The sequence below is a fragment of the Saimiri boliviensis genome, chromosome 14 (genome assembly GCF_048565385.1).
Source record: "Saimiri boliviensis isolate mSaiBol1 chromosome 14, mSaiBol1.pri, whole genome shotgun sequence".
NCBI classification, from domain to species: domain Eukaryota; kingdom Metazoa; phylum Chordata; class Mammalia; order Primates; family Cebidae; genus Saimiri; species Saimiri boliviensis.
The window spans coordinates 66,284,354-66,310,651 of NC_133462.1; the positions used below are offsets into that span (position 1 = coordinate 66,284,354).

The 26,298-nt window shown below is 41.7% G+C and overlaps 1 protein-coding gene across 2 annotated transcripts in view; it reads right to left on the bottom strand.

The window, feature by feature from the left end:
- Nucleotides 1–26,298, bottom strand: part of PTPN14 (protein tyrosine phosphatase non-receptor type 14) — a 201,807-nt gene that overhangs the window by 114,577 nt on the left and 60,932 nt on the right. Inside the window, exons 1-2 of one of the 2 annotated variants that reach the window (XM_010340945.3) lie at nucleotides 6,109–6,384; nucleotides 4,840–5,167 (exon numbers count right to left, since the gene is read on the bottom strand). In XM_010340945.3, coding sequence (XP_010339247.1) covers nucleotides 4,840–5,013 — 174 coding nt within the window. In that variant the 5' untranslated portion in view covers nucleotides 5,014–5,167; nucleotides 6,109–6,384. Of the gene's footprint in view, nucleotides 1–4,839; nucleotides 5,168–6,108; nucleotides 6,385–26,298 lie in introns of those variants that run through there. The other variant, XM_003930356.4, reaches the window with a different exon arrangement.

Sequence of the window (26,298 nt, forward strand, 5' to 3'; positions counted from 1 at the left end):
CTAATATGCAAGGTAAACATGTCATGCTCCTCCTTGGAGTCCTTTGAAGACCTTATACTTCACAGCAGTGTTTTATTCCCCAAACAGTTCAAAAGTGTATTTTCTAGAAGGCTAAGACAACTGTGAAACACTTACTGGAACACCGTTTTCTTTCTTTTACTATAAAATTGAGGACAGTGTTTTCCAAAGCATTTTACCACACTCCCTGTTCCCCTACTACCTATCTCTGGGAACTGGAGCAAGGGCATCAGCCTGCCAGAGTTTGAACCAGCCTCACAACTTGCCAGCCCAATGACCATGGGCAGGTCACCCGATGCTGTGGCCTCCCCATCTGTAAGACAGGAACAGCAAGAGTAGGAACACATCACAGACTTCTTATGAGAACTACATGAGCTGATATACGGAAACTGCTCAGCACAGTATATACATCAAAAGGTGGTAATTATCGTTTGTAACTTATTTTAGAGATACTATGCTATAGATCTAGTTAAAACTCCCTAGGGAGACACAGCAAACCATTCAAAGGCAGACTCGGTCCTGCCTCTCCCTCCTTTACCCTCCTTCCCTTCCATGACCCCTTTCTCCCTCTCTCTCTCTCTCTCTCTCTCTCTCTCTGACACACACACACACACACACACACACACACACACACACACACAGAGATCAGTGCAAACTGAACTCTGCCTTCCCCTGAAAATGCCGTGTCTTTCCTGCTTCTGCACCTCAGTACCAGCTATTCCCTTTGCTTCATTTCTTGTTTGTCCTGTTCTCTAAACTCTAGGAACAAAGACCCTGTCTGGTTTCTGGGAGCAGAGACCCCATCACATTCAGCTTTCCCAGAGAATGACTGTTTGCTGACAATAGGAACCAGGCCTGGGTCTTTCTGAATGCCACGTTACATAGCAGCATGTCACATTTGTCCAAACCTACAGATGTACAACAACAAAAGTAAGCCCTAATGTAAACTCTGGACTCTGGGTGATAATGATGTCCAACAATCATAACAAATGTGGCACTCTGGGGATGAAGGTGACAGTGGGGAGGATGTACATGCATGGGGCCAGGAGTATATGGAAATTCTCTGTATCGTCCTCTCAATTTTACTGTAAACCTAAAATTGCCCTAAGATTTCAAAGTCTTAAAAATAAAAATAAAGTCTATTAAAAAAATTATAGTTCAGTGGCAAAACAAATTATGAATGAAAGTAAAATATTCAAACAAAAAAGTTTAATCTACCACACATACTTTCCTAATATAGTTATTACAAAATTTATGATATATCTAAACTACTTGTAATAGCAAAGCCAAATATCCACCATAATCTAGTTCCCAAGTCTTCATAAAGATGAAACATATTGAGCTGGGCACAGTGGCTCACATCTATATTCCTAGTACTTTGGGAGGCTAAGGCAGGAGGACCGCTTGAGCCCAGGAGTTTGAGACCAGCCTGGGCAACACAGTGAGATCCCATCTCTACAAAAAAACGTATAAATCTGATGGGCATGGTGGCATGTGCCTAAAGTCTCAGCTACTTGGGAGGCTGAGGTGGGAGGATCACTTGAGCCCAGGAAATTGAGGCTATAGTGAGTCATGATCATACCACTACACTCCTGTCTGGGTAAGAGAGCAAGATCCTGTCCCAATGGAGGAAAAAAAAAAAAAGATTAAATATATTTTGTCTGGGTGGGTGGTTCACACCTGTAATTCCAGCACTTAAGGAGTCCAAGGCAGGAAGATCACTTGAGCCTGGGACGTAGAGGCTGAACGAGCCATGATCATGCCACCACACTCCACCTTGTGCAGCAGAGCTAGGCCCCAACACCCCTTCCAAAAAAGACTAAACTTCTGTCATATCTCAGATTGGTTGTCACCTTCTCCTCTAAACCAGTATCGTCTCTATTTGAAAACGAATCCAAATCCAAATCCAAGGTATGAGGAGCAGACCCTGGGTCCACCTCCTCGTACTTCCGCTTTTGGGTGGAGGAGGCATTCTTCCTTAAGGTGTGTTTGTGCCAAGGAAGAACAAAGTATCAGATTACTCTGTGGGATCCTTCAATTCAGGAGTATCTAGAGGATTAATTATCAAAAGGGCACAACTTTAATGTTATCTGTCAGGGAACGAAAGCATAAAATTTAAAAAGAACGTGATTTGGTCAAATGTGGATGCACCCATTAGGGCATGTCAAAATAAAGTCAGCATTAAAGGCAAACGTCACCTCAGCAACGGAATGTCAATCACACTGTGGCACACACTTGACACTGCTTTCACATCCTTGAATCTTTGATAATCCAGTTCCCCACACTACAGATGACACGGCCCTCTCTTCTTTTTGTTTTACTTTTTTTGACACGGCCTTCTTTTCTACCTGCTGGACTCGTACATACCCTTCAAGTCTTGGTTCAGACTGAAGGCTTTGTTCATCTTCCATCAACTCTCTCTCTCTCACCAGCAAGACTGCAGCGTTCAGTGGGCTGGAATGCGCACTACACAACACTGAGAACAGCCACCGTCTTTTGGGCCTACCCCTGTACTCTATTTTAGCTTGGATCACATTCAACATTAACTGTTCATTTAAAGGCCTGACTCCCCATTAACTGTTCATTTAAAGACTTGACTCCCCTACTGTTCTGTACGTGTCTTGAAAGTAAAACTATATCTTATTTATCTTCATTTCACCAAGTTCTAAAAATGCGCCTGGCACAAGATAGTTGTTCGATATTTTCTTTAATAAAAAAAGTTGGGTTTTTTAAAGCAGTTTTCTTAAGACTCTCAAATTTGAACAATTATAAATCATTAGACATAGCACTATACCTTCTCCATACAGGAACTGTTTTAATATTTACAACGGCCCTATGAAGTAAGCATTATTATTCCCATTTTACAGGTGAGAAACTTATCCCCCAAAAGATTCAGTAACTTTTCCATTGTCACCCAAATAATAAATGACAGAACTTTAAGCTGAACCCAAGGCCAAGACTCCAATGCCTAAACTTGTAACTGCGTAACAACACGCTACGCTGTCCCCATGCATACGAGGGATAATTAGTTGCTCTAATTTGAGTGACTAGAAGAACTTAAAAGTAAAAATAGGCCGGGCGCGGTGGCTCAAGCTTGTAATCCCAGCACTTTGGGAGGCCAAGGCGGGTGGATCAAGAGGTCGAGAGATCGAGACCATCCTGGTCAACATGGTGAAACCCCGTCTCTACTAAAAATACAAAAAATTAGCTGGGCATGGTGGCGCGTGCCTGTAATCCCAGCTACTCAGGAGGCTGAGGCAGGAGAATTGCCTGAACCCAGGAGGCGGAGGTTGCGGTGAGCCGAGATCATGCCATTGCACTCCAGCCTGGGTAACAAGAGTGAAACTCTGTCTCAAAAAAAAAAAAAAAAAAAAAAAGGTAAAAATACTGCAAATCTTTGTAAGTAGTGTACAATTAAATTTTCTATAAAAACTTAGACAAGTCTCTTGCCCAGCCAATCTACAGTATTAATAAAGTTTTCCCTTTATGTCCATGCACTTACGCACATGTGTGTTTAAATGTGTATACTCTAATGGGTCGCCAATAGAGAAAAAGAGAGCCAGTTTCCAATCAACAAGATGAGAACACTTCACATATTCATCCTATTGTGGCACTTACCGAGCGACTAAAACATACCTCCATTGCCCCAGACAGCCTCCTGCACAGAAAAACAAACCTAAGAGGAATACCTGCTTACTGAAACCACAGTATAAACACAAAGAACAGCAGGAAACAGATACATTTTGGGTGAAACAGTTTCCCAGAGAACAACAGTCACAGCCAGCCTGCGGAAGACGTCAAGGGGAGAGGAAGACCCTCCCGAGCCCCAATTCCTTTGTAAGCAGGTGGAGAGAGGCCACATGAAATCGCTTCCAACAGTGATTGCCATCCCCCTTCTGTCGTTGAGGTCCTGGGCAGTGCTGTCACATGGGCTCTCCAAGAGCCCCAAGACCTAGGACGATGACACACAGCTTTTCCTTGCCCTCAGGAATGTCTGAGCCTCAGGGCTTGCAGTCATTCCGCATTGGCAACCACCAAACGGTGCCACCTTCTCCACTGGACAATATGTCAGACGGCTCTCAAGACACAGATGCGGAAGTGGAGACTGCTCACAAAAGTCACTTGTCCTGAATGCCTGCGCGACTGAAAAACGAAGGGCTTGGCTGTCATAAACAGCATACTGTTCTGAGAGTCCCTTGTAAAGAGTGATCGCATGACTAAGTGGTCAGCCCTGCATCTGCTTAAAAGCCACCTCACAGGCAGTGCAAAGAGCTGCGAGGATTCTTAAAAGGAAAAAAAAAACCGTTTTACAGGCTCCCACAAGAAGCCTCACTGGTCATGCTGACTCTAAATGCTTTTTCTCTTTATTATCTTTTTAAGAGGAAAATATAGAAACAACCCAAAAAAAAAAAAAAAAAAAAAAAAAAGCAGCTGCATGCATCTGTATGTGGGTGTCTTTCTCCTTGATGTGCAGCCAGAATGCCAAAATACCAGCTACCCACTCAATTGTTTTAAAGAGAGAAAATGACTCTGGTGGGGAGAGTCTCTCATTTTCAACTCCCCTCAAACCTCCTCGCCAGCTGAAATAAGAGCCTGCCACGCCATGCAGCTCTAGGCTGTGTTCACATCAGTACAAGTCTCCCCATCCACTAGTAGATAAGATCACGCCCGTGCTAAGAATAACCGGATTCTTATAAACACATGGTCGCTTAGGTCAAAAAAACATGAGAGATGCCAAGAAACAGATGGCTGGTCCCTTTGGCGAGTTCTCCTTCGAATACCCAACACGCACGCACACGCGTGTACACACACCCCTCTTACCTCTCGCAGCTCCAGCCTCTGGGCCACAGCCTCCAGGCATTCTTGCCCTGTGCTTTCCACCGACAGCGTGCACTCGATAACATTGCTGTCCAGCAGGCGAATCCGTGTAACAAAGCAGTTCTTGCTCAGGACGTTGTAGCGCCGTGTCCGGCGGAGCTTCAGACCAAAAGGCATGGCTACGTGGTCCTCGGGTGCCGCCCTCCTATCCTGGCGCACACGCCCCTGAGATGGCCTCAGCAGTTTCGTGACTGGAAAATTACACTATCACCTGTGCGCCTCCAGGTAGGGAAAAGGGTGTCCATGCCCAGTGCAGCCCTCTGGAAGACAGCTGCAAGTGAAAAGAAACACCATGGTCACGCCCTGGAAGGGATCTGTCGATGGTACCATATTCCACACACAGAGAAGCGCACACCCGTCCCTCAACTGATCAACATCCAGATTTGACAAGCTGCAAGCTCTGGAGCTCCTATGTGTCCTGGCAGAGCCCGTGCCCTACGCCATCTTAGAAGGGTGATATCATAAAAGCCACTTTATAATTGAAGAAATGAAGCTCCAAAGAGATTGGAGAACTCATTCATGGTATAAATGGCAAAGCCAGAATTTAAACCAGTGTCTACGCAACTTGAGTTCACATGCTTTTTTCACTATGCAATAGTGCCCACTCAAGAAAATGCTAGGAGGCTGGGCATGGTGGCTCATGCCTGTCATCCCAGCATTTTGGGAGGCTAAGGTCAGAAGGTTACTTAAGCCCAGGAGTCCAAGACCAGCCTGGGCAACAGGCATGATGGTGTGTGTCTGTAGTCCCAGCTACTTGGGAGGCTGGAGGGTCGAGGCTGCAGTGACCCATGATCGTGCCACTGTACTCCAGCTTGGGAAACTGTAAGATTCTGTCTCATATAAAATTTTTTTAAAACCCACTAGGAGTAGAACTTGAACACTGGTATCTTGTTTCTTAAACTTCTAAATGTATTATCTCATTCCAATCTCATGAACACCACTATGGTGTCTATTTTACAGATGAAAAAAGTGAAGTTTAAAGACATAAGTGCCACACTGAAATTAAAATTGGATCTTGTTCCTCCTCATTCTTTGCAACATTGTCTGTTTACTTTTATTAACATTATTTTTATTTTCACGTCTTATGTTTTAACTTCATTATTTACTTTGAATGAATGATAAAATGTGGTGGGAATATGCATTGAATACAGTCAGCTACTTCCTTTTTTTTTTTTTTAAGCTACTTCCTTTTTTTTTGAGACAGAGTCTCACCTTGTCGTCCAGACTGGAGTGCAGTGGCACGATCTCTGCTCACAGCAACCTCTGCCTTCTGGGTTCAAGCAGTCCTGCCTCAGCTTCCCAAGTAGCTGGGATAACAGGCACCTGCGACCACGCCAGGCTAATTTTTTGTATTTTTAGTAGAGATGGGGTTTCAAGATGTTGGCCAGGCTAGTCTTGAACTCCTGACCTCAGGTGATCCACATACCTTGGCCTTCCAAAGTGCTGGGATTACAAGCATAAGCCACAGCACCCGTCCAGCTACTTCTACTTTAAAAAAAAAAAAAAAAATTTGAAAGATATGAATTCTTCAAAGCACTTAAAAATTACAACTCTTTGTCCTTTCTTCAACAAATATTTAGACAGATGTGGAGAACCACCCTACCATCATCTTGTTCCTTTACAAAATGCTTGATGCAAAAGTCCTGTAACCAAATTACAGATAATTTAATTTACCATTATAGTAACAAGACTTACTGGCATCCTGATGTCCCACCAAATGAAAATGATGACATTATTGCTATGGACAACACAAGAATAAAATAACAACAAAAGGAACCTTACCGTTCCACCCTGGGCCAGCAATCTTGCTGGGAGGCTCATTAAACTCGTCTTTCAAAGAAGCCAGAAATGTCCAGAAAGCTTTTCTGTCCAAATGTTCTGTTCTCCATTAAGCTCAACAGACTACCTCTTGCTCATCTGATTGTTAACTTGATTCCCTAACTCAGGCAGATCCACTCAGGATTTACACTTTTCATCCATACATATGCTGACACAGAATTACCCGCTAAGTCCCAAGACACTTGGATGTACAAATAGGAAGAGCTACCACTTGTAGGAATTCTTAAGTTAATAAATAAAATGGCTTCAATATTTATAAACCACTCCCTGCCGGTACTCATGCCTCACGGAGGTTGTCAGGCTATAACCCTAAAACACAACAAAACACACTCCCCAGCCTCCCACGGCAGGTCTTTGATACTTGCCTTGGGCACATTCCTTAACATGACAGGTATATGTTTTATGATGGCTTAAAATACATATGCTAGAAGCTCTGGCTTGGTAAAATATATTAACGTTTCTACATCACTTTATGTTGGCAAAGTATCATGTTTACCTCTAAGGTAAGCCAATCTGATCTTTCGACAGGTACAGAGAAGAATATGAAATGACCCTCCCACCCCCCACCGCAAGAAAAACAGCAGGGGAGGAGCCAAAATTCAAATATTCAAATATAGAGCCCTTAGGTGTTGACTACTCACGAATTCCCCTCAACTTATTAAAGCACAGAACAGAAGAGGCCAAGATTCAATTCCGGCATTAACCAGAGAGCCTCAAACAGAAAAATATTTGCTTTGTGGGCACAAGCCACATTTTTAATCCTGAGCCAGGCACTTTACATTTGGGTGTGTGTCTCACTGTAAACACCTATGAAAGAATGTGGCTGGCTTGGTATGCATTTATCTCAGCAAAAACAATCTCTACTACATATTCCATGGAACATCATTTGCAAGGCATAACTAGTGAAATAAAAAGCAAACTTTAAACAACGTGTATAGATGATGGCAATTTTATGAAATACAAAAACACACAAACAGGAAAGAAAGTAAGTTTGGCCAAATTTTCATCTCAGAGCTACTTGATGTTAAATAGAATTCTAACCTTATATATTTCTAAATTGTTCTAGCAATCTAGAAGTTTGAAATAGAAAACAGAAATGAGGTGATAGTAATGTTACAACTGCCTTTTATTATTTTTGCAAATAAAGATTATTTTAAAGTACATTCTCTACTGAAAATGGTGTATCAGGGATAATGGCTTTCACAGCTAGCAGATAATCTGGTAATATCTCTCTTAGAAAATACGTATTTTGATTTCTAAAAGACTTTAAAAATCTTCAGTTGACAAAAATACTTGCAAGATATGGTATCAATATATGTTATAAGAAAACTGGTCTGATCCTTTTAAAAGTCAATGTCATGAAACAAAAATTGAGCATGGGGAGGGGGAAGCAGTACAGGCTGCTGTAGAGTAAAAGAGATTTAGGAATTATTAAAACAAAATGCTGTGTGTCAACCCTGATTAAATCCAGGTTTGGAAAAAAAAAATAGCTGTGAAAGATACAGATCATTAGGGAATTTTGAAACAGAAAACAGAAATGAGGTGATATTAATGTTATCTTAATAATTTTCTTCAGATTTTGATAGAATTGTGGTTATGTAGGAAAAGAGATAGTAGAATTGTGTTAAGAGATGCCAGTGGACGTATCAGGGTAAAAATGTCATGATCCCTGTAACTTATTTTCCAAAAGGTTTTTTGAAAAACCAACACATACAGCTGGGCTGTAATCCTAGCACTTCGGGAGGCTGAGGCGGGTGGATCACCTGAGGTCAAGAGTTTGAGACCAGCCTGGCCAACATGTTGAAACCCCATCTCTAATAAAAATACAGAAATTAGTTGGGTGTGGTGGTGCATGCCTGTAATTCCAGCTACTCTGAAGCAGGGAAATCTCTTGAACCCAAGAGGCAAAGGTTGCAGTGAGTTGAGATGGTGCCATTGCACTCCAGCTTGGGCAACAGAGCAAAAACTCCATCTCAAAAAAAAAAAAAAAAAAGAAAAGAAAAAAGAAAAACAGAAAAACCAACACATACACCATACACACATAAGCACAGCTATAAATTCAGAGTTAAAACCACTATACAAAATGTTAACAGTTGTTGAATCTGAGTATACAGATACTCACTGTACTGTTCTTTTAGGTCTTCTATACACCTAAAAGTTTTCATAATCAAAAGTTAAAAAGAAGATAATCCTCCATGCAGGTAGTAAACATGCTCATACCTAATCACTGCTGAATTTAAATGATGCTGCCTCTTTCCTTGGACTTCTCCGATCCTTAACATCATGGGTAACCTTTTCTGTCTGAAGTCCCACAGCCATATTTTAATATACTAATCTAGCTTATGTTAAAAAATATCAGCACACTTGGACACTAAACACCCTCAGAGGTAGAAACACATTTTATTTTCATCTCTAACACACACATCATTTACCTACATTAAAAGCTCATGAGATTTTCACCCAGAACTTGCAAAGCCACAGAGCTGTGCTTCTGGAAAGGACTTTCAGGCACTCATTTAGGATACCTCTTACCTTTAGGAAAGGCTACACCTAAATTATCCCAGGTAAACAATCCGCTTGACACTAACCTATAACAATAGGATAACAGAAGATCTCTTAGTCTCTTTTATTTCAGCATTTTCATAGTCTTCGAATTTAGCCACTGCTTTTAAGCTCTCAAAGAAGCCATAGCACCTATGTCAAAATTCCATCTCTTAACCATCCACACAGGCATAGAGCTCCTCCTCAAACATAACTCAGCTCCCTGCTATATTTTATGCCCAATAGAAATTATTAGAGTAGGGATTTAAATATCCATTATAAAGTGGAGTTAATGTGAAATTCACCCTAAGCATCTCTTTTCTGTTAAATAGTCTGGTTCCTAGAACCTTTCCAACTTTCCCCATGTGGCTCTCTGGGTCCCCATCATATTCATTTTGTCACACATGCATTATTAAACCTAGAACTAAATGCCACATGCTCATAGAAAGGTCACATGTTTAGACACTTTAGATTTTCCTAATAAAAACTGTTTTACAAAAAAGGTAACATTATAGAGCCCTCATTCTATTTACTGTAACTTTTTTTTTTTTTTAAGAGAAAGCTTCTTTAAAAATAAAAAGTCAGAGTCAGCCCTAATGGAAACTATGGAATTTGGGTACTAGTGATGTATCAATATAGGTTCAAAAATTATTGCAATCAAGGAACCACGTTGGCGGGGGGTGGTGACAGTGGAGGAGCATGGGGAAAGGTAGGGGCATATGCGAAATCTTTAAGATGTCCTTTCAATTTTGCTGTGAACCTAAAAGTGCTCCCAAAAATCAAGTCTATTTTCAAAAATAAACAAAAATAAGTTACTTAATAGTTTTATTGATCTATTCTTTAAGAACATATTTAATAAATACTGTTAACCTGCAACTCTTGCTGAGACTCGTTCATAGAAATTAAAGAAACTACACATATGTGGGAGGCCAAAGTGGGAGGGTCACTTGAGTCCAGGAATTCAAGACCAGCCTGGGCAAAATAGCGAGATTTCAACTCTACGAAATAAAAATAAAAACAATAGCTGGACATGTTTGTGTGCAACTGTAGTCTCAGCTGCTCGGGAGGCTGAGGCAGGAGGATCACTTGTGCCCAGGAATTTGAGGCTATAGTGAGCTACAATCATGCCACTGTGCTCTAGCTGGGTAACACAGCAAGATCTTATTTTTAAGTAAAATCAATAAACAGAGATCACAAAGCTAACAATGCTGACTCCTAATTTTTTTTCAATACTGTAATTTTTTTTTTCTAATATCAAAACAATCTTCTAACCCTCTTCTTCCTAGGAGCATCTTATAAAGAAAAGTAGCCTGAAACGGCCGGGCGCAGTGGCTCAAGCCTGTAATCCCAGCACTTTGGGAGGCCGAGGCGGGTGGATCACGAGGTCGAGAGATCGAGACCAGTACTGGGGTGATAGTTACACAAAAAGCCCAGACTTCACCACTATGCAATATAGCCAAGTACAAAAAACTGCACTTGGCCAGGCACGGTGGCTCAGGCCTGTAATCCCAACACTTTGGGAGGCCGAGGTGGGTAGATCACTTGAGGTCAGGAGATCAGGACTAGCCTGGCCAACATGGTGAAACCCCATCTCTACTAAAACTACACAAATTAGCTGGGCGTGGTATTGCATGCCTGTAATCCCAGCTACTTGGGAGGCTGAGGCAGGAGAATTGCTTGAACCCAGGAGGCAGAGGTTGCAGTGAGCCAAGATCGTGCCACTGTACTCCAGCCTGAGTAACAAGAACAAAATTTCATCTCAAAAAAAAAAAGAAAGAAAAGAAAAACTGCACTTGAACCCCCTAGAGATCTATTTTTCTTTAAAAAGACTGATTAGACTTTCACCCTTTTGTGATGAAAGTAATTCAGAATACAAAGTACAGGGGAGTGACAGGGAAGGCGCAGTAAACACTCTAAACTCTTCAGTTTCCAGGGTCTTTGTCTCAGTAAAGCAACTGGAAACTGAAAACTGAAGACCAAAGAGAGGGAAAAATCCTCACTTGACTGTAGTTGAGCTGAGGGGTTCTAAGAACCAAAGTTTACTATTAGAGAGAGGAACGTGGACCAACTTTCACGCAAGTCCTGGCTTTAACCGGAGAGGAACAGAATGAATAGCAAGGTACTTATCCTCTCTCAGCCTCAGTTTACTCACCTATGAAGGTAATACTTATCCCACCAATTTGTGAGAAGTAAATGAGAAAATAGTTCTAGTGAGCACTCAGGAAGTGTGGGCAAGTTCTCTTCCTATTCTTTTCATAGTTTCAGAGTATGCTAGGTTTTCTCAAAGCATGGCCAAGCAGTTGTGCAAAGAGGAAACTGAGGACCTAACCACCTACTGTAGAGAAAGTCTTTCAAAAAGTTAAAAATGAAGGTGGGAGGTAGGATGGCAAAGCAAAGCACAGAGTTTGACATGAAGCCATGACAATCCCATGGAAAAACTGACCACGTGGAATGCTGAATCACGCATTCTCTTAGTCCAACCACTGCTCCCTGGTTATCCCACAAACTCAGATACCTGAAGCATAAAGGAGAGAATCTCAGACTGTACTTCCTCTGAAGACCCCTGGGTGGGAAGATGCTGGGTGGGAAGATTTCTTATTCCAGCCAATAGCATGTGTCTATCATCCAGTGTTGCCAATTGTCCTTTTTTCCCCCCAGGTGAAATTGATATGAAATTCCCTTGGTCTTATAAAATCCGTGAAGCTGTGTCTCTACAGCTCCTGGTGTATCGCAGAGTCCCTCACCCTACAATCACTCCCATGTGTGTTTTAGCTCCCCAATCAGAGTCCTGAAGGGAAACACCTGTGTTGGATTCAGCTTTGTGGCCTTCTAAAATCATAACATGGAGTTTCATACATGGCAGGAAGTAAAATAAGTATCACTGATATGGTATGAATATATGCCCTCACCAAATCTCATGTTGAATTATAATCCCCAGTTCGCCCAGAGGTGGGGCCTGGTGGTAAGTGTTCAGGTCACAGGAGTGGATCCCTTCTGGCTTGGTGCTGTCCTCAGGATACTGAGTTCTCCAGAGATCTAGCTGTTGTAAAGTGTGACTCCTCCCACCCCACTCTCTCTTCCTCCCTCCTCTCCTGCAAAGAGTGATGCCTGCTCCCCTCCTTCACCTTCCGCCATGATTGAAAGCTCCCCGAGGCCCTCACCAGAAGCAGAGCAGATGCTGGTTCCATGCTTCCTGTAGAGCCTGCAGAACTGTGAGCCAATTAAACCTCTTTTCTTTTCTTTTCTTTTCTTTTTTTTTGAGACGGAGTTTCGCTCTTGTTACCCAGGCTGGAGTGCAATGGCGCGATCTCGGCTCACCGCAACCTCCGCCTCCTGGGTTCAGGCAATCCTCCTGCCTCAGCCTCCTGAGTAGCTGGGATTACAGGCACGCACCACCACGCCCAGCTAGTTTTTTGTATTTTTAGTAGAGACGGGGTTTCACCATGTTGACCAGGATGGTCTTGATCTCTCGACCTCGTGATCCGCCCGCCTCGGCCTCCCAAAGTGCTGGGATTACAGGCTTGAGCCACCACGCCCGGCCTACCTCTTTTCTTGTAAGTTACCTGGTTTCAGGTATTTCTTCATAGCCATGCAAGAACAGACTAACATATTCATTACGAAGAAAGAATGACTCCTGAGATCAGTGGCTTTTTGACACTAAGGCAGGGCAGGAAACTCCAGCATGACCTCAGTGACTCTTCAAATCATTTAAGGAATCTAGAGCCTTAGATGGGTCTGACTTTTGGATTCTTTTTTTTTTTTTTTTGAGACGGAGTTTTGCTCTTGTTACCCAGGCTGGAGTGCAATGGCGCGATCTCGGCTCACCGCAACCTCCGCCTCCTGGGTTCAGGCAATTCTCCTGCCTCAGCCTCCTGAGTAGCTGGGATTACAGGCACACGCCACTATGCCCAGCTAATCTTTTGTATTGTTAGTAGAGACGGGGTTTCACCATGTTGACCATGGTTGGTCTCGATCTCTCGACCTCGTGATCCACCCGCCTCGGCCTCCCAAAGTGCTGGGATTACAGGCTTGAGCCACCGCGCCCGGCCGACTTTTGGATTCTTAAGAGAGGATTAAGCTACAGAGAAAAGGGATGAGAGTGAAGTTATTCCACTTACTTGTGCTTTTTCAGGGGAAAAAACTGAACTTGGGTTTCCAAAAGAACATTCCCAGCACCCAAGTTTTCCTCTTCCAGACCCTGATCTGTCTTACACTGGGGTATTCTCACAGACAGAGACAGCACATCCAGGCAAGTTCCTTGCAACAAAGACAACAGAACTACTGAGATGATAAAAAGTGTTTTAGTGTGACCATGCTTACTGAAAGCAATTTGTTGGGATATTTGCTCTGTAAACACCACATTTTAAAGGTCTTTTATAGAACAGGCCACAGTAGAAGAGAACATACAGAAAGTCTTCAGTCACTCCTAAAATTCACCTGAGTCATCAATCAGCTTCCTAAGCTCTGAAGCCTAAGTTTCCATCTTTACCTATGAACTCCTGATTTCTAGTATTTTGTTCTCTCATTTTTTAATTAAAAAAAAAAATCTTCAAAGTTAAAAACACAAAGCAAAGAAAGACAGCTTTCTCACAATTTAGAAAAGGTCATTTGGCAGAGCAAATAAATCTTTAAATATGAGGAGAGATCTCTCACAAATACCAACCAAATACAGTGTATTCCTCTTTATTTAAATTACCTGCATAGTCTGTATTTAGTCTTTTATTGAATTACCTGCACAGGCAAATGAAAGACAGAAGTTCACATCCAAATCCTAAACATGGTCATCACACTTGCTTTCCAGTCCCCATGCTATGCTACGTATACTTAACTCTTTATTTTTTTCTTAAAGATAAGTTCTGAAAACACCAAAAGAAGCTAACTGCTATTCAACTGCATCCTATATTTACCAACAGTCTTTGGAATTTCTCCAGCATTCCATATTATAACAACTCCCAAGCACCTCTTGCAGAGCTAGGTAATCTTGGTCAGGGTGTAAGAAAGGAAAAACTGATGCAACCGGTCTGTGCTGTGTATAAACCTGCACAGGGCATAGATCAGTTTTGATAAGTACTAGGTCATTTTCCTAGGAAAAGGCTAAAAAAAAAAAAAAAAAAAAAGAAGGGATGAGGTGGGAGGGGATGGGAGGGGATACTGAAAATGTCTACCTTTATTTTTCTTTAAAGAAGGACAGAAAGGAAATTAGTTTTGTTCAGTGCAAATTAGATTATTAGTTTCTTCTGTCAATCAGTTTTAGAGCTTTACAGTACCAAATGATATCCATACATCAAATTATTTTTAGCCAAGTAAAGTTTTTCTGCAGGGTTTAAAACACAAGCCCCTAACTTTAGTTGCTAATAAAAATAAAAACAACAACAAAAACTTTAAAAGGAATATTTTAAGATTCTATTACTTCCCTCCTAACTCACTTTCAGTCAGTGGTGAGATGGAAACTTGTCCTAAAACACATTTTCCATCTTTCTTACGCACTAACCATGTAAATGACCTTTCAAGCCTTTCCAAAGCTGTATGCAAAATTGGAAGAGAAAGATTCCTGCTGTGTTTTAATTCATCACAGTCATACCTCACCTATGAAAGGTGGCTACACAGCAACCTCATCTATGTAGAATATAGACAAAAACCAAGAAATGGAGCCAAAACATCCTTTGAGCAGTTAAATATCACCAAATCCTTAATTGCTACAGCATACACTTTGCTCAGGAAACAAAAGAGCACCCTCAGTTCATTTACTCTAATTTTAAGTGCAGTTCTTTACAAGTTCCTTGACCTTAACGTCTTTGCCCTTAACAGATTTTAAAGAGACGAGGGGCTGTTATTACAGACATGAGACAAAAAATGGCAACAAGGGAGGTGACAGGCAAATGATTAAAGTACACACTCCACAGCGTGCAAAGCGGTGCCCAAACATAGGAGCGATTAAATAGTATCCAACATAATCTGCCTAAAAAGGAAGAAGATAAATACATTTTTAAATAAGTCCCATCCACGGTGGTTAAAAAGCCTCCATAACCCAGAAGCACTTTCCCCAAAGAAGTGGCTCTCTGCCTTGTACTTCTCCTACATTCCCAGTGAACTCTTGGGGTGGCGTGGGGGTGGCTTCAGAAGGCAATCTTCTAGGAGAGTAAGTCAGTGCAAAAAAGCTCCCTGGGTTATTGTTAACAAAGATCATTTCTCCACCCCCTGCTTTGAGGATTACTACCTTGAGATTTCCAGAAAGACATGATTTTCCCACAGGAAGCAACTTAGAACATGCAAGTTTTCATTTTTGACCCCAGTGAAACTTTCCTCTGAAGGCATTCTAAGTACATCTTGAATACTTATGGATAAAATAATGTTGTCTGGGATTTGCTTAACAAAATCACGGGGTGTGCGAACTGGGTGGGGGTGCAGATGAGGCACTGCCATGAGTTGACAGTCCTTGAAGGTGGGAGACAGGTATGTCAGGGGTCTCACCATTCTCTACAGCTTTGTATGTGTCTAAAATTTCCATAATCATAAGCTGGGGTTTGTAAAATTAAAAAAAAAAAATTATTAAATGATGACACTTTCTGCTCTCATTCTTTTTGTTGTTTGAGACAGAGACTCACTCTGTCACCAGTGCACAGGCTGGAGTGCAGTGGCATGATCTCGGCTCACTGCAACCTCCACCTCCCAGGTACAAGCAGTTCTCCTCCCTCAGCCTCAGGAGTAGCTAGGATTACAGGTGCATGCTGCCATGCCTGGCTAGTTTTTGTATTTTTAATAGAGATGGGGGTTTCACCACATTGGTCAAGCTAGTTTCGAACTCCTGACCACAGGTGATCCACCCGCCTCGGACTCTCAAAGTGCTGGATTACAGACATGCAGACGTGAGCCACCGCACTGGGACTTAAATGATATGTTTTAAAGTAACTTAGTAAAACGGCTAACAGCATTCACTTTGCAGAGGTACATTACAAGAAAAAAAGGGTCAGAATTTTCCCTCCAAACTAACTCCTTTGTCCTTCCAAAACAGAACTTGGATTTAACTAGGTAAAACCAAAAGCAATAGTTTTTCCCTTCATTATTAAAAGGCAAATGGAAAAATTCTGTAAGTAAAATGACAAGTTCTTTAAAATGTAAAGAACAATCAGTTGGGCATAAAATAAAGGACTCTTCCTGGTCCGGCTTGCTTAATCAATTCCATCAAAGGAACACCTGACGCCGGTTTACCCTCAGATGAGCTTTGTCTAGTCACGCCAGGAATGCTTTGTCGTAAGACACCCCGCCCTTCTTTGAGAGATGTGCAATCTGCAGCTCTTCAATTCTAGTTCTTTTTGCTGTCAGTTTCTATATCCACAATGATGTATGTTCTGTAGTGTCAGGACTTATTATTACACCCAAAATTCAGAATGGGAAATTCCCCTCAAGTGTCAGAGCACTAAGAAGGTAATAACGAGTACCCCCATTCGTGAAGCAGACACGTTGAAGGCAGCACACTGCTGAGCACGATCTCAACAGCCCTATGACAGGGCTACTTTTTTTTTTTTTTTTTTTTGAGATGGAGTTTCGCTCTTGTTACCCAGGCTGGAGTGCAATGGCGCGATCTCGGCTCACCACAACCTCCGCCTCCTGGGTTCAGGCAATTCTCCTGCCTCAGCCTCCTGAGTAGTTGGGACTACAGGCACGCGCCACCATGCCCAGCTAATTTTTGTATTTGTAGTAGAGACGGGGTTTCACCATGTTGACCAGGATGGTCTCGATCTCTTGACCTCGTGATCCACCCGCCTTGGCCTCCCAAAGTGCTGGGATTACAGGCTTGAGCCACCGCGCCCGGCATAGGGCTACTCTTATTATACCACCCCATTTTACAGACTAAGGACTGAAGCTAAAGAGAGGAAATAAATTCGCCGAAAATCACTCAGTGACTAAAGACAATCAAGCTCAAACCCAGAGTTCCATCTGATCCCATTTTTACCCAAAGAACCATGCTGATATCACAAAGAAAGAGGGTTATAAGCTACAATCTCATGATATAAAAGTAACAGTGACAATAGCAAGAGCCCACATTCTACAAAAAAAGCTGTGACATACCATCAGCAGTTTATCTTTGCCCACCCATGGTGGACATTACTCAGATATGGTGGAGGTGAGTCTGAGGCTGGGACCCAATTTCAGCCTGAGGAAGTTCTATCCAGAAGGCATGGTGGCAGAATCAGGATGCCATCCCAGCCGTAGCACCCTGCCAGAGCCTCTTACCTAGATGTCTTATTCTATTGTACCACTGTGTTGTGGGGTGAGAGAGCTTGTTACATAGAACCTCCTCAAAAACCATTTTGAAAAACACAATCGCAAAAGCAAATGGAGAGGTTTTCCAGGCAGGGGATATGACTCACTCATTAAATCAAAAGACACTCGCTGAGGGTAAACATACCTTTAGCTTGCTTCGCTCTTCTCCAGAGACGTGCACTCTGCAGGGGCAGAAGTGGCCAAGAAAGAAGGGCTCTACTAGAGAGACGGTTGCCTGTGACCTCCCTCAGCAAAGCTTTCCATACCTCCCTTTCCCCCAGTTCCTTCCTCCCCTCCTGAGTGAGTTCCCTCAACTTTCCTCCTATGTCCAGGGTGTCACTTCCCATCCAAGCAGAGAGCAGCAGCCAAGTGACTCTGCCAGCTCTCTCCATCTGGGTCTGAGCATCCAGCTCTGAGCTTCCCTGGGAATGCCGCCTCATTCACTGGTTTCTCCAACCCCACTAGCGAGCCTCACCCAGAAGCAGAGTCATTTCCACGCCTAAGCCACTTAAACACTGCACAGCCATGGGTCTGAAGCTGCCTCGCTCCCGGCATTTCTAACCTGAGGATGAAAACAGTCCCCACCACCTAGAGTTGTTGGGAAGGTTATGAGTTAATAATCATAATAAATATTAAATCGTAACAAATTCCTGGCACATGTTAAGCACTGTTTATGTGTTTGCTATCACGGACCTTATGATCCTCGCTACTTCACTGAATACTGCAGGAATCCCAAGGAAACACACTGACTGCTAAACATCACGATGGTAAACATGGTTTTCCAACAAGCTAGCAGTTACAGAGCAGGTAATTCTTAAAGTTAAGGCTATTCAACACAAGGAGAAAAAATATGAAAGCAAAGCAAGCAACTACAGGTCCCACTGACTTGGAACCGTGACAGGGTGCCCAGTGGGTTTCAGATATGTGACCACTCCAGTGAATCAGAAGTACAATCAGGTGGATTCTAAAGTGTATAATGCAATCGCATCTCCAGAGCCAAGAAGCTGAATCAGAGGGGAGAAAGCATGAAAACAGGTATGAACTAGTGTCAGCTGTTAGAGAGTTGTATAATCCCAACTGATGTAATCGAATGTTAACTACTAATAGGGAAAAACAAAGCTTCTAAACAGACATGGTCATGTTGCTTATTAAAGGGAGACCATGGCCACACAGGCACACACATACACCACAAACCCATTACAATTGTCCTTTCTTCTCCCTGTCCCCTGCCTTGTAAAGGTACACACAACACACACATATCCCACACTACTTAAGTGGACACCTGGAACACCTTATGTTGTACTAAGCAGCTCTCAGTGTCATTACAAAAAAAAGAGCTTGTCTACTGCTAGAACAGTAACTCTATGTTTGGAAAAATAATTTGTTAGCATACTATCATTCCTGTTACCATCGGTGACCTCAAAACAAGATTTGTTCAGCTGCTTGCCTCAGTACTGAGCAAGCCTGGGCCTCTAGGGACAAGATACTGCATGTGGGGATGGCTCTTCCCCCGTCTGCAACCGTGTAGGGTGTAAGCACATTAAGGAACAAGAGGGCAAAAGTCAGGTGCTTCAGTTTTCAAGTGGGACTCTTAGCTCTCAAAAACTGCAAGACTTAACTATGTATGATTTCCAAGAAATTTGTATCTAATAAATACAGCAAATACTACACAGAGTAAACCTAATTCAAGAGACTCCTTTTGCTCTTCTGATTTATGTTTCAAAATGCTAAGCATTTCAAACATCCCTGGAAACAAACACCATTTACTAAAATTGTTGTACATAAAGAAATCCATGGAAAAATAAATGTGTATTTGTTCTTCAATTAGATTATAAAAGGGCAGAAACCAACAAAATTCTATACAGTATTTACACCCCAAATCCCTTTGTGCTATAATTGGCACTGACTCTGAACTCAGCAATGTCACTCTGGGGAAACTTCCATTGAAAATAAATGCAATGAATCTTAATAATTCTGTATATGGGTGCTGCATTCAACATCATCTGTAGTGGAGGGTGGCAACTTGCAATAACCTGAGTATCCATAATGCATAATTCAAGTACATTTTGGCACATTTACATTATTTAGGTTATTCTGTAGTTATTAAAAATTAGTTCAATCTATATTAGCTCGGAGCAATGCTCATGGCGTGTTACTAAGTAGGAAAAGTAATATATAAGAGTAATATAGAAGGCAAAAGCAAAGTGACGAAACCAGTTACCTTGTGTATGTTTAGGTTTATACGAGCTTGGAGAAAACCATGGAGTATTTCCATCCTCAGACGGATGAGAGGAGGAACAGAGAAGAAACATCTACTTTCTCTTACACAGTCTTTGGATTATTAGCATTGCATTCAGGAAAAAAAAATACTTACACCTAACATAAGCCCTCCTAAATACTATATATAAGAAAATTTGGAAGAAGTATTCCTTCAGTAGAACACTTAAGATTTACTGATCATTTCAGCTATAATAGCCTTTAAATGATTACTGTGTGCTAAGAAGTGTGCTAAAGACGTCTATGTGTATTTTCTCATTTATCTTCACACTCTCAATTTATAGATAAGGAAACTGAGGCATATAACCTGGCCAAAATTCCAGAGTTAGCAGGTGGCAAAGGCTAGCTCCAAAGCTCAATCTTTCACCATTAGGTTATACCATAAGGTGCACATTTACATAATAATGTAAGTAATAATATTTAACTATTAATAAATAATAATATTTAGAAAACTCTCTTATCACATGGCTTTTGGTACCATATACAATCATGAATTGACTATAAACAAAATGTACAAAAGTAGTAAGTTTTGCTTTAAAAAAACAACAGGATCAAGCATTCCTTTTTAAATTTAAAATTTTGGTCTGGCACAGGGGCTCATGCCTGTAATCCTAGCACTTTGGGAGACTGAGGTGGAATGATCACTAGAGTCCTGGCGTGTGTGACCAGCCTGGCCAACATAGCAAGACCCACATCTCTACAAAAAATTTTAAAACTAACTGAATGTGGTGGTACATGCCTATAGTCTCAGCTACTTAGGAGGCTGAAGCAGAATTGCTTGAGCCTAGGAGTTCGAGCCTGCAGTGAGCTATGATTGCATCACTGCATTCCAACTAGGAAAACAGAGCAAAACCCTCTCCTTTTTTTTTTTTGAGACAGTCTTACTCTTGCCCAGGCTGGAGTGTGTGGTGTGATCTCAGCTCACTGCAACCTCCGCCTCCCAAGTTCAAACGGTTCTCCTGCCTCAGTCTCCCAAATAGCCGGGATTACAGGCACCCACCACCACGTCCAGCTAATTTTTATATTTTTAGTGGAGATGGGGTTTCACCATGTTGGCCAGGCTGATCTCGAACTCCTGACCTCAGGTTAGATCACCGCCTCAGCCTCCTAAATTGCTGTGATTACAGGCTTGAGTCACCACACCCAACCCTGTCTTTATTACAAAAATAATAATAATAATTAAAAATAAAATAAATAAATAACAGAATTTCTTAAAACAGCTTATGTCCTGAAATTTATTCTTTTGAATTATTAGGGTTAGAAAGCTCAGTGATTTTCTGCTTCAACTAAATATTTTAATAAGCTTTAATATTTTCTGATTATAAATTCATTATAAGAATATTGGAAGCCGGGCGCGGTGGCTCAAGCCTGTAATCCCAGCACTTTGGGAGGCCGAGGCGGATGGATCACGAGGTCGAGAGATCGAGACCATCCTGGTCAACATGGTGAAACCCCGTCTCTACTAAAAATACAAAAAATCAGCTGGGCATGGTGGCGCGTGCCTGTAATCCCAGCTACTCAGGAGGCTGAGGCAGGAGAATCGCCTGAACGCAGGAGGCGGAGGTTGCGGTGAGCCGAGATCACGCCATTGCACTCCAGCCTGGGTAACAAGAGTGAAACTCCGTCTCAAAAAAAAAACAAAAAAAACAGAGCAGCAGATATACTGGGCAGCTGGGAAGAGAAGAGCCCAGACAGAGGCAAGGGCAAGAAAGAAACAAGAAGTGGATGAAAATTTGCAACCATCCACGTGCTGTTCTAGGGCTCAGGATAATCTACAAAAGGTGTCAAGTGAAAAGGAGATAACAAGGGTACATATGGCTCAAAGAGAAAATAAGAGCTTCAAGTAAGATTTTTTTTTTTTGAGTAAAGATTATATACCCAATCTCACTTTATTTCATGTAAATGCAACATTTGAAACAGAAGCAATCGGAGGCCCAAACAAATGTAGCACAAAAATAAAAACTGCCAAGTGTGGTGGCTCACGCCTGTAATCCCAGAACTTTGGGAGGCTGAGGCGGTGGATCACCTGAGGTCAGGAGTTCAAGTCCACCCTGGCCACATGGTGAAACCCCGTCTCAACTAAAAATGAAAAAAAAAAAATGAAAAAAAAAAAAAAAAAATTACCTGGGCCTGCTGGTCACCCAGCTACTTGGGTGGCTGAGGCAGGAGAATCACTTGAACCTAGGAAGCAGAGGTTGCAGTGAGGCAAGATCGTGCCATTGCACTCAGCCTGGGCAACAAGAGCAAAACGCCAAAACTCTCAAAAAAAAAAAAAAAAAAAAAAAAGAAGAAGAAAAATTAACAATATTCTAGTTGTCTATTACATATGATTTTTGAAAACTCTTATATACACAGACACCGGAGCCTTATAAAGTCATTCGTTCTCTAGAGTACTGCTGCACTGAAGTCAGCTTGGTAAAGGAGGATTCCAGTACAGACAGTAAAATAGGCCAGAGTTAAGAATCAAGACTTTCTACTACCTGTGCATGGATACTCTCAAGACACTCAAGACAAAATGAACTAATCTGGACACACACAAAAAGTAATGGCGCTTAGTCATTTATGAGCCAAATTAGAAACTGTAGATGAAGCTCAACACTATTAAATAAAAATTACTCAAGATGACCATCTCTTGATAGCTCAATTCCAGTAACAACCTTCACTGTCTTAAAGTTTCGTAAAATATACTTACTCTACTGCTATTTTTATACTGTTATGCTATTTGTAGACTCTACTGCTAATTTAATCTACTTCCTCTTAAGTCTTTTATTTTGAAAAGAGTACATGGGCACCATCTTCCCTACAATGCACCTTTACATATTTAACTCTCATACGACATTCACTCCCTCATATTCTCCAATGTGAATAATCCTACCTCTCCTACCTTCTCTTTTTAGGTATTATTTCTTCACCTTTTAATTATCTCAGTGGTTCTCTATTAACTCTCAATTCTCCTTGTTTTCTTTATGTTATAGTACTAAAATGAAACAAGTGGCCTTTACCACCGAATTCATAGAGATGGGCTTATTATTTAACAGAAAACACAGAGCAGGCCAGCTGGAGTTCCCATACAGTCTGCATTTGAAGGAAAATAATTCTCACTAGAGAAAGACCCCTTCACAAAAGATAAGCATGCTATCATTTGTATCAGATAATGAAGAAGAGGACAATAGGAAAAAGAAATTATAGAATGGGTCTAGAAAATACAGGTGTATTTGGTTCCTTGCTTGGCATGGTGATTTTAATCCAGTCAAACATTAGGAATTTGGTGTCAGTGCAGTGGCTTATGCTTGTAATCCTAGCACTTCAGGAAGACAAGGCATGAGGATCGCTTGAGCCCAGGAGTTCAAGACCAGCCTGGTCAACACTGTATGACTTCATCTCTACAAAAATGTAACAATTAGCCAGGCATGACAGCACCTACCTGTGGTCCTAGCTACTTAGGACACTGAGGCAGGAAGATAGCTTGTGTCTGGGAGTCTGGGAGGTCAAGGCTGCAGTGAGCTATGATCCTATGATTGCTTTACTGCACTGAGCCTCGGTGATAGAGACCCTATCTCTTTAAAAAATAATAAATGAAGATGAATTTGGAACTAAAAGTTAGGAAATGGCTGAGTTGAAGTGGCAAAATGCAGATGTTTCCATCTCTTTCCCAACTGAAAAATCACCTCAAATCAATAAGAACAAGACACAGATGTGAAAAGTTCCATGTTTGATGAAAAAAGGGTTTCAGAAATCCCCCAACACAAAATATAAATACAGAAGGTGAAAACCTGGCAGAGAAAGCTTAACTTGCTGTCTGTACACTTAACTTTAGAGACACAAGGTTCCTACCAGGTGTTTTGTTTTGCAAGGTAAGTGGGTAGTTATGGGTAGGGCAGGACTTGAAAATAGGAGACTTGTTTGAATGTCTTTATTCCTCCTCCATGCAGATGGGAACAGAAAATCTCTAATGGTCTCTAAGAGTGATGTCTTCAGGGGTAGCAGAGTGCCAGGTGCTGAGATTATCTAAAAAAGTTGGACCATGTGGAAAGTCATACAAGAGGCATTTGTTTCACAAGGCAGTTTGAGGTGTGTGGGAAGACTCAGTCAGATGTTCAAAGAAAACAGAGAGAATGAAAAGGTGAGGCATTTACTCAAGGAAAAACAAAAAATGTGTTCAACAAAGAAAACTCCATCTAAACACCACACCTGGCTTAGCAGTAAACAATACTCACTTATTCATATTGAATAGAAAGCACTGAGCTGAGTCAAACCAGAGTATTAGTGCTGCTAATTATCCTGGAAGGAAGGTGGAGGGAAAGATGGAGCATAAATGAGATTAAATCATTTATCAGACACCACCACCACCACCATTGTCCTAGCTAACATTATTGAGCACTTACTGTGTTTTGTATTTTTATTCTGAGCACTCATAAGTGAGCCTCGTGTCTCTCCCAGGAAGCTACCACAAGACAAAAAGCACCATGAAGCCTCCTAGACTCAGAACAGAGGAATGCTTCTCAGGGAAGGAATGATCCCCTTGACTGCCTTCAAGGAAGCTTTGGAATTCTTTCAGGAAGGAGAACAAGAGGATCATTTCATTCAAGTTTGGGAAATGGGTGATAACCCTCAGGATCAAGGCCTCATTAGAAAAATGGTATGAAATTCTCCTTCCTGTAATTTCTGAGAACAGATGAATATGGAAGAGCTGATGGACTCTGAGCTGGGAGAAGTGGACACACAGAGAAATTTCAAGTATGACTGACCTAGACTTCCAACTCCTCCCCTCCACCCGATGAGTAATACAGATGTGAATGTAACTGCAAATACGGAGAACTTCTCTACTGCGCCTAAATTCATGAAGAGGAACTACCACAGGGCTGAAGACATCTAGTCTTTTATGTTTCAGTGGTGATTCCTTGTTCACAGAAATCCACAGGTGCTGGCACTTATAATGATCAGAATTACTCTAGGGGCAGTGGTAGAGGGAGAGACGTTAATAAGTTACGATCAATAAATGTTCATGACCCCAAACCAAACCCCAATTTAACAAAAAATCATAGTTACCATCTATGGAGCACTTCCTCTATACTCAACTCTATACATCCATTATCTCTCAAACTCATGTCATCAACTCTGCAGAGGCACTATCCACAGTCTACAGATGAGTAAATCAAACCTTACAGAGTCTAAGTAACTTACCTAAGATACACCAGCTAGTAATGAAGCTTATATTGTCTCCATTAAGCTATGTGGTCTCCCATCTTCCAGAATGTCTTAAAGTATGAGCCTTTATTGGGATTTTCCCTTAGATTCTAGTAGAGTACAGGAAAGTAAGGCTCTGTCAATGGAACTATAACTTAGAGCTCACCACCTGCTGCCAGTACTGTATAAAACTATGTACCACATTAGAGAAATAGATGCTTTGGAGTACTTAAGGTTGGGACAATAGGAACAAAGTTGGTAGACCACCCAAGGCCCAGAACAAAAAGGAAAAGAACTGAGATGAGAGGCAAAGGAAGGAGAGAAATCAGGGTCTTTACCCAATGTATGTGTTTGCTGGAGGTACATATCCAGGGGCATTTGCTAAGTATTGTTCCCCTTCTGTTTGGAAAACAAAAACCACCTCCCTGAACCCTCTCACATTCCCCCTAGTAGTGAACATAGGCCAAGCTCAATATTGTGGTGAAAAAAGTAAATCAAAACATGCCAAAGTTCTCAGAAGTTTACATGACAAACTGGCATATCCCATATTTTAACTCCGGTCCATCTCCATAAATCTGGAAAAGTCGATCCCATGTCACCCAGACATATCAACCTTCAGCTATTCATAATAATTTACACACTTAGGTCAGACTCTCCAAAGCATCTACTTTCTTTTCATTCTATCACAAAACAATAAATACTGGGCGTAAAATCTATATGCCTTTATATTTTCACAGGTAAGTGCAGAAATGAATACAAATTGCATTCCAACCACTTCTCTTAAGCCAATTCCTGTACTAAAATGTGTCTATTTTCCAAAGTGCATCCTAAAGTCACTAATTCACGGGTAGTTCACATATGATTAGAGAAAGAAAAGGAGAAGAAAAGGCAGAAAGTGAAGCGAGGAGGAGGAGGAGGCAACACCTTAGGAGGGGTTCCCCCAAACCTAGCCAGACTAGAATTAAAGACGGTGCATCAAAGACTGTTACATCCAGTGGGGCGAGCTGGCTCATGCCTATAATCCCAGCACTCTGGAAGGCCGAGGCAGGAAGATCACCCTAAGGTCAGGAGTTCGAGACCAGCCTGACCAACATGGTGAAACCCCATCTCTACTAAAAATACAAGAATTAGCTGGGCCTGGTGGTGCACAACTGCTACTCAGGAGGCTGAAGCAGAATTGCTTGAAGCCAGGAAGTGGAGGTTGCAGTGAGTGGAGATTATGCCACTGCACTCCAACCTGGATGATAGAGCAAGACTCCATCTCAAAGAAAAAAAAAAAAAAAAGATTTGTTA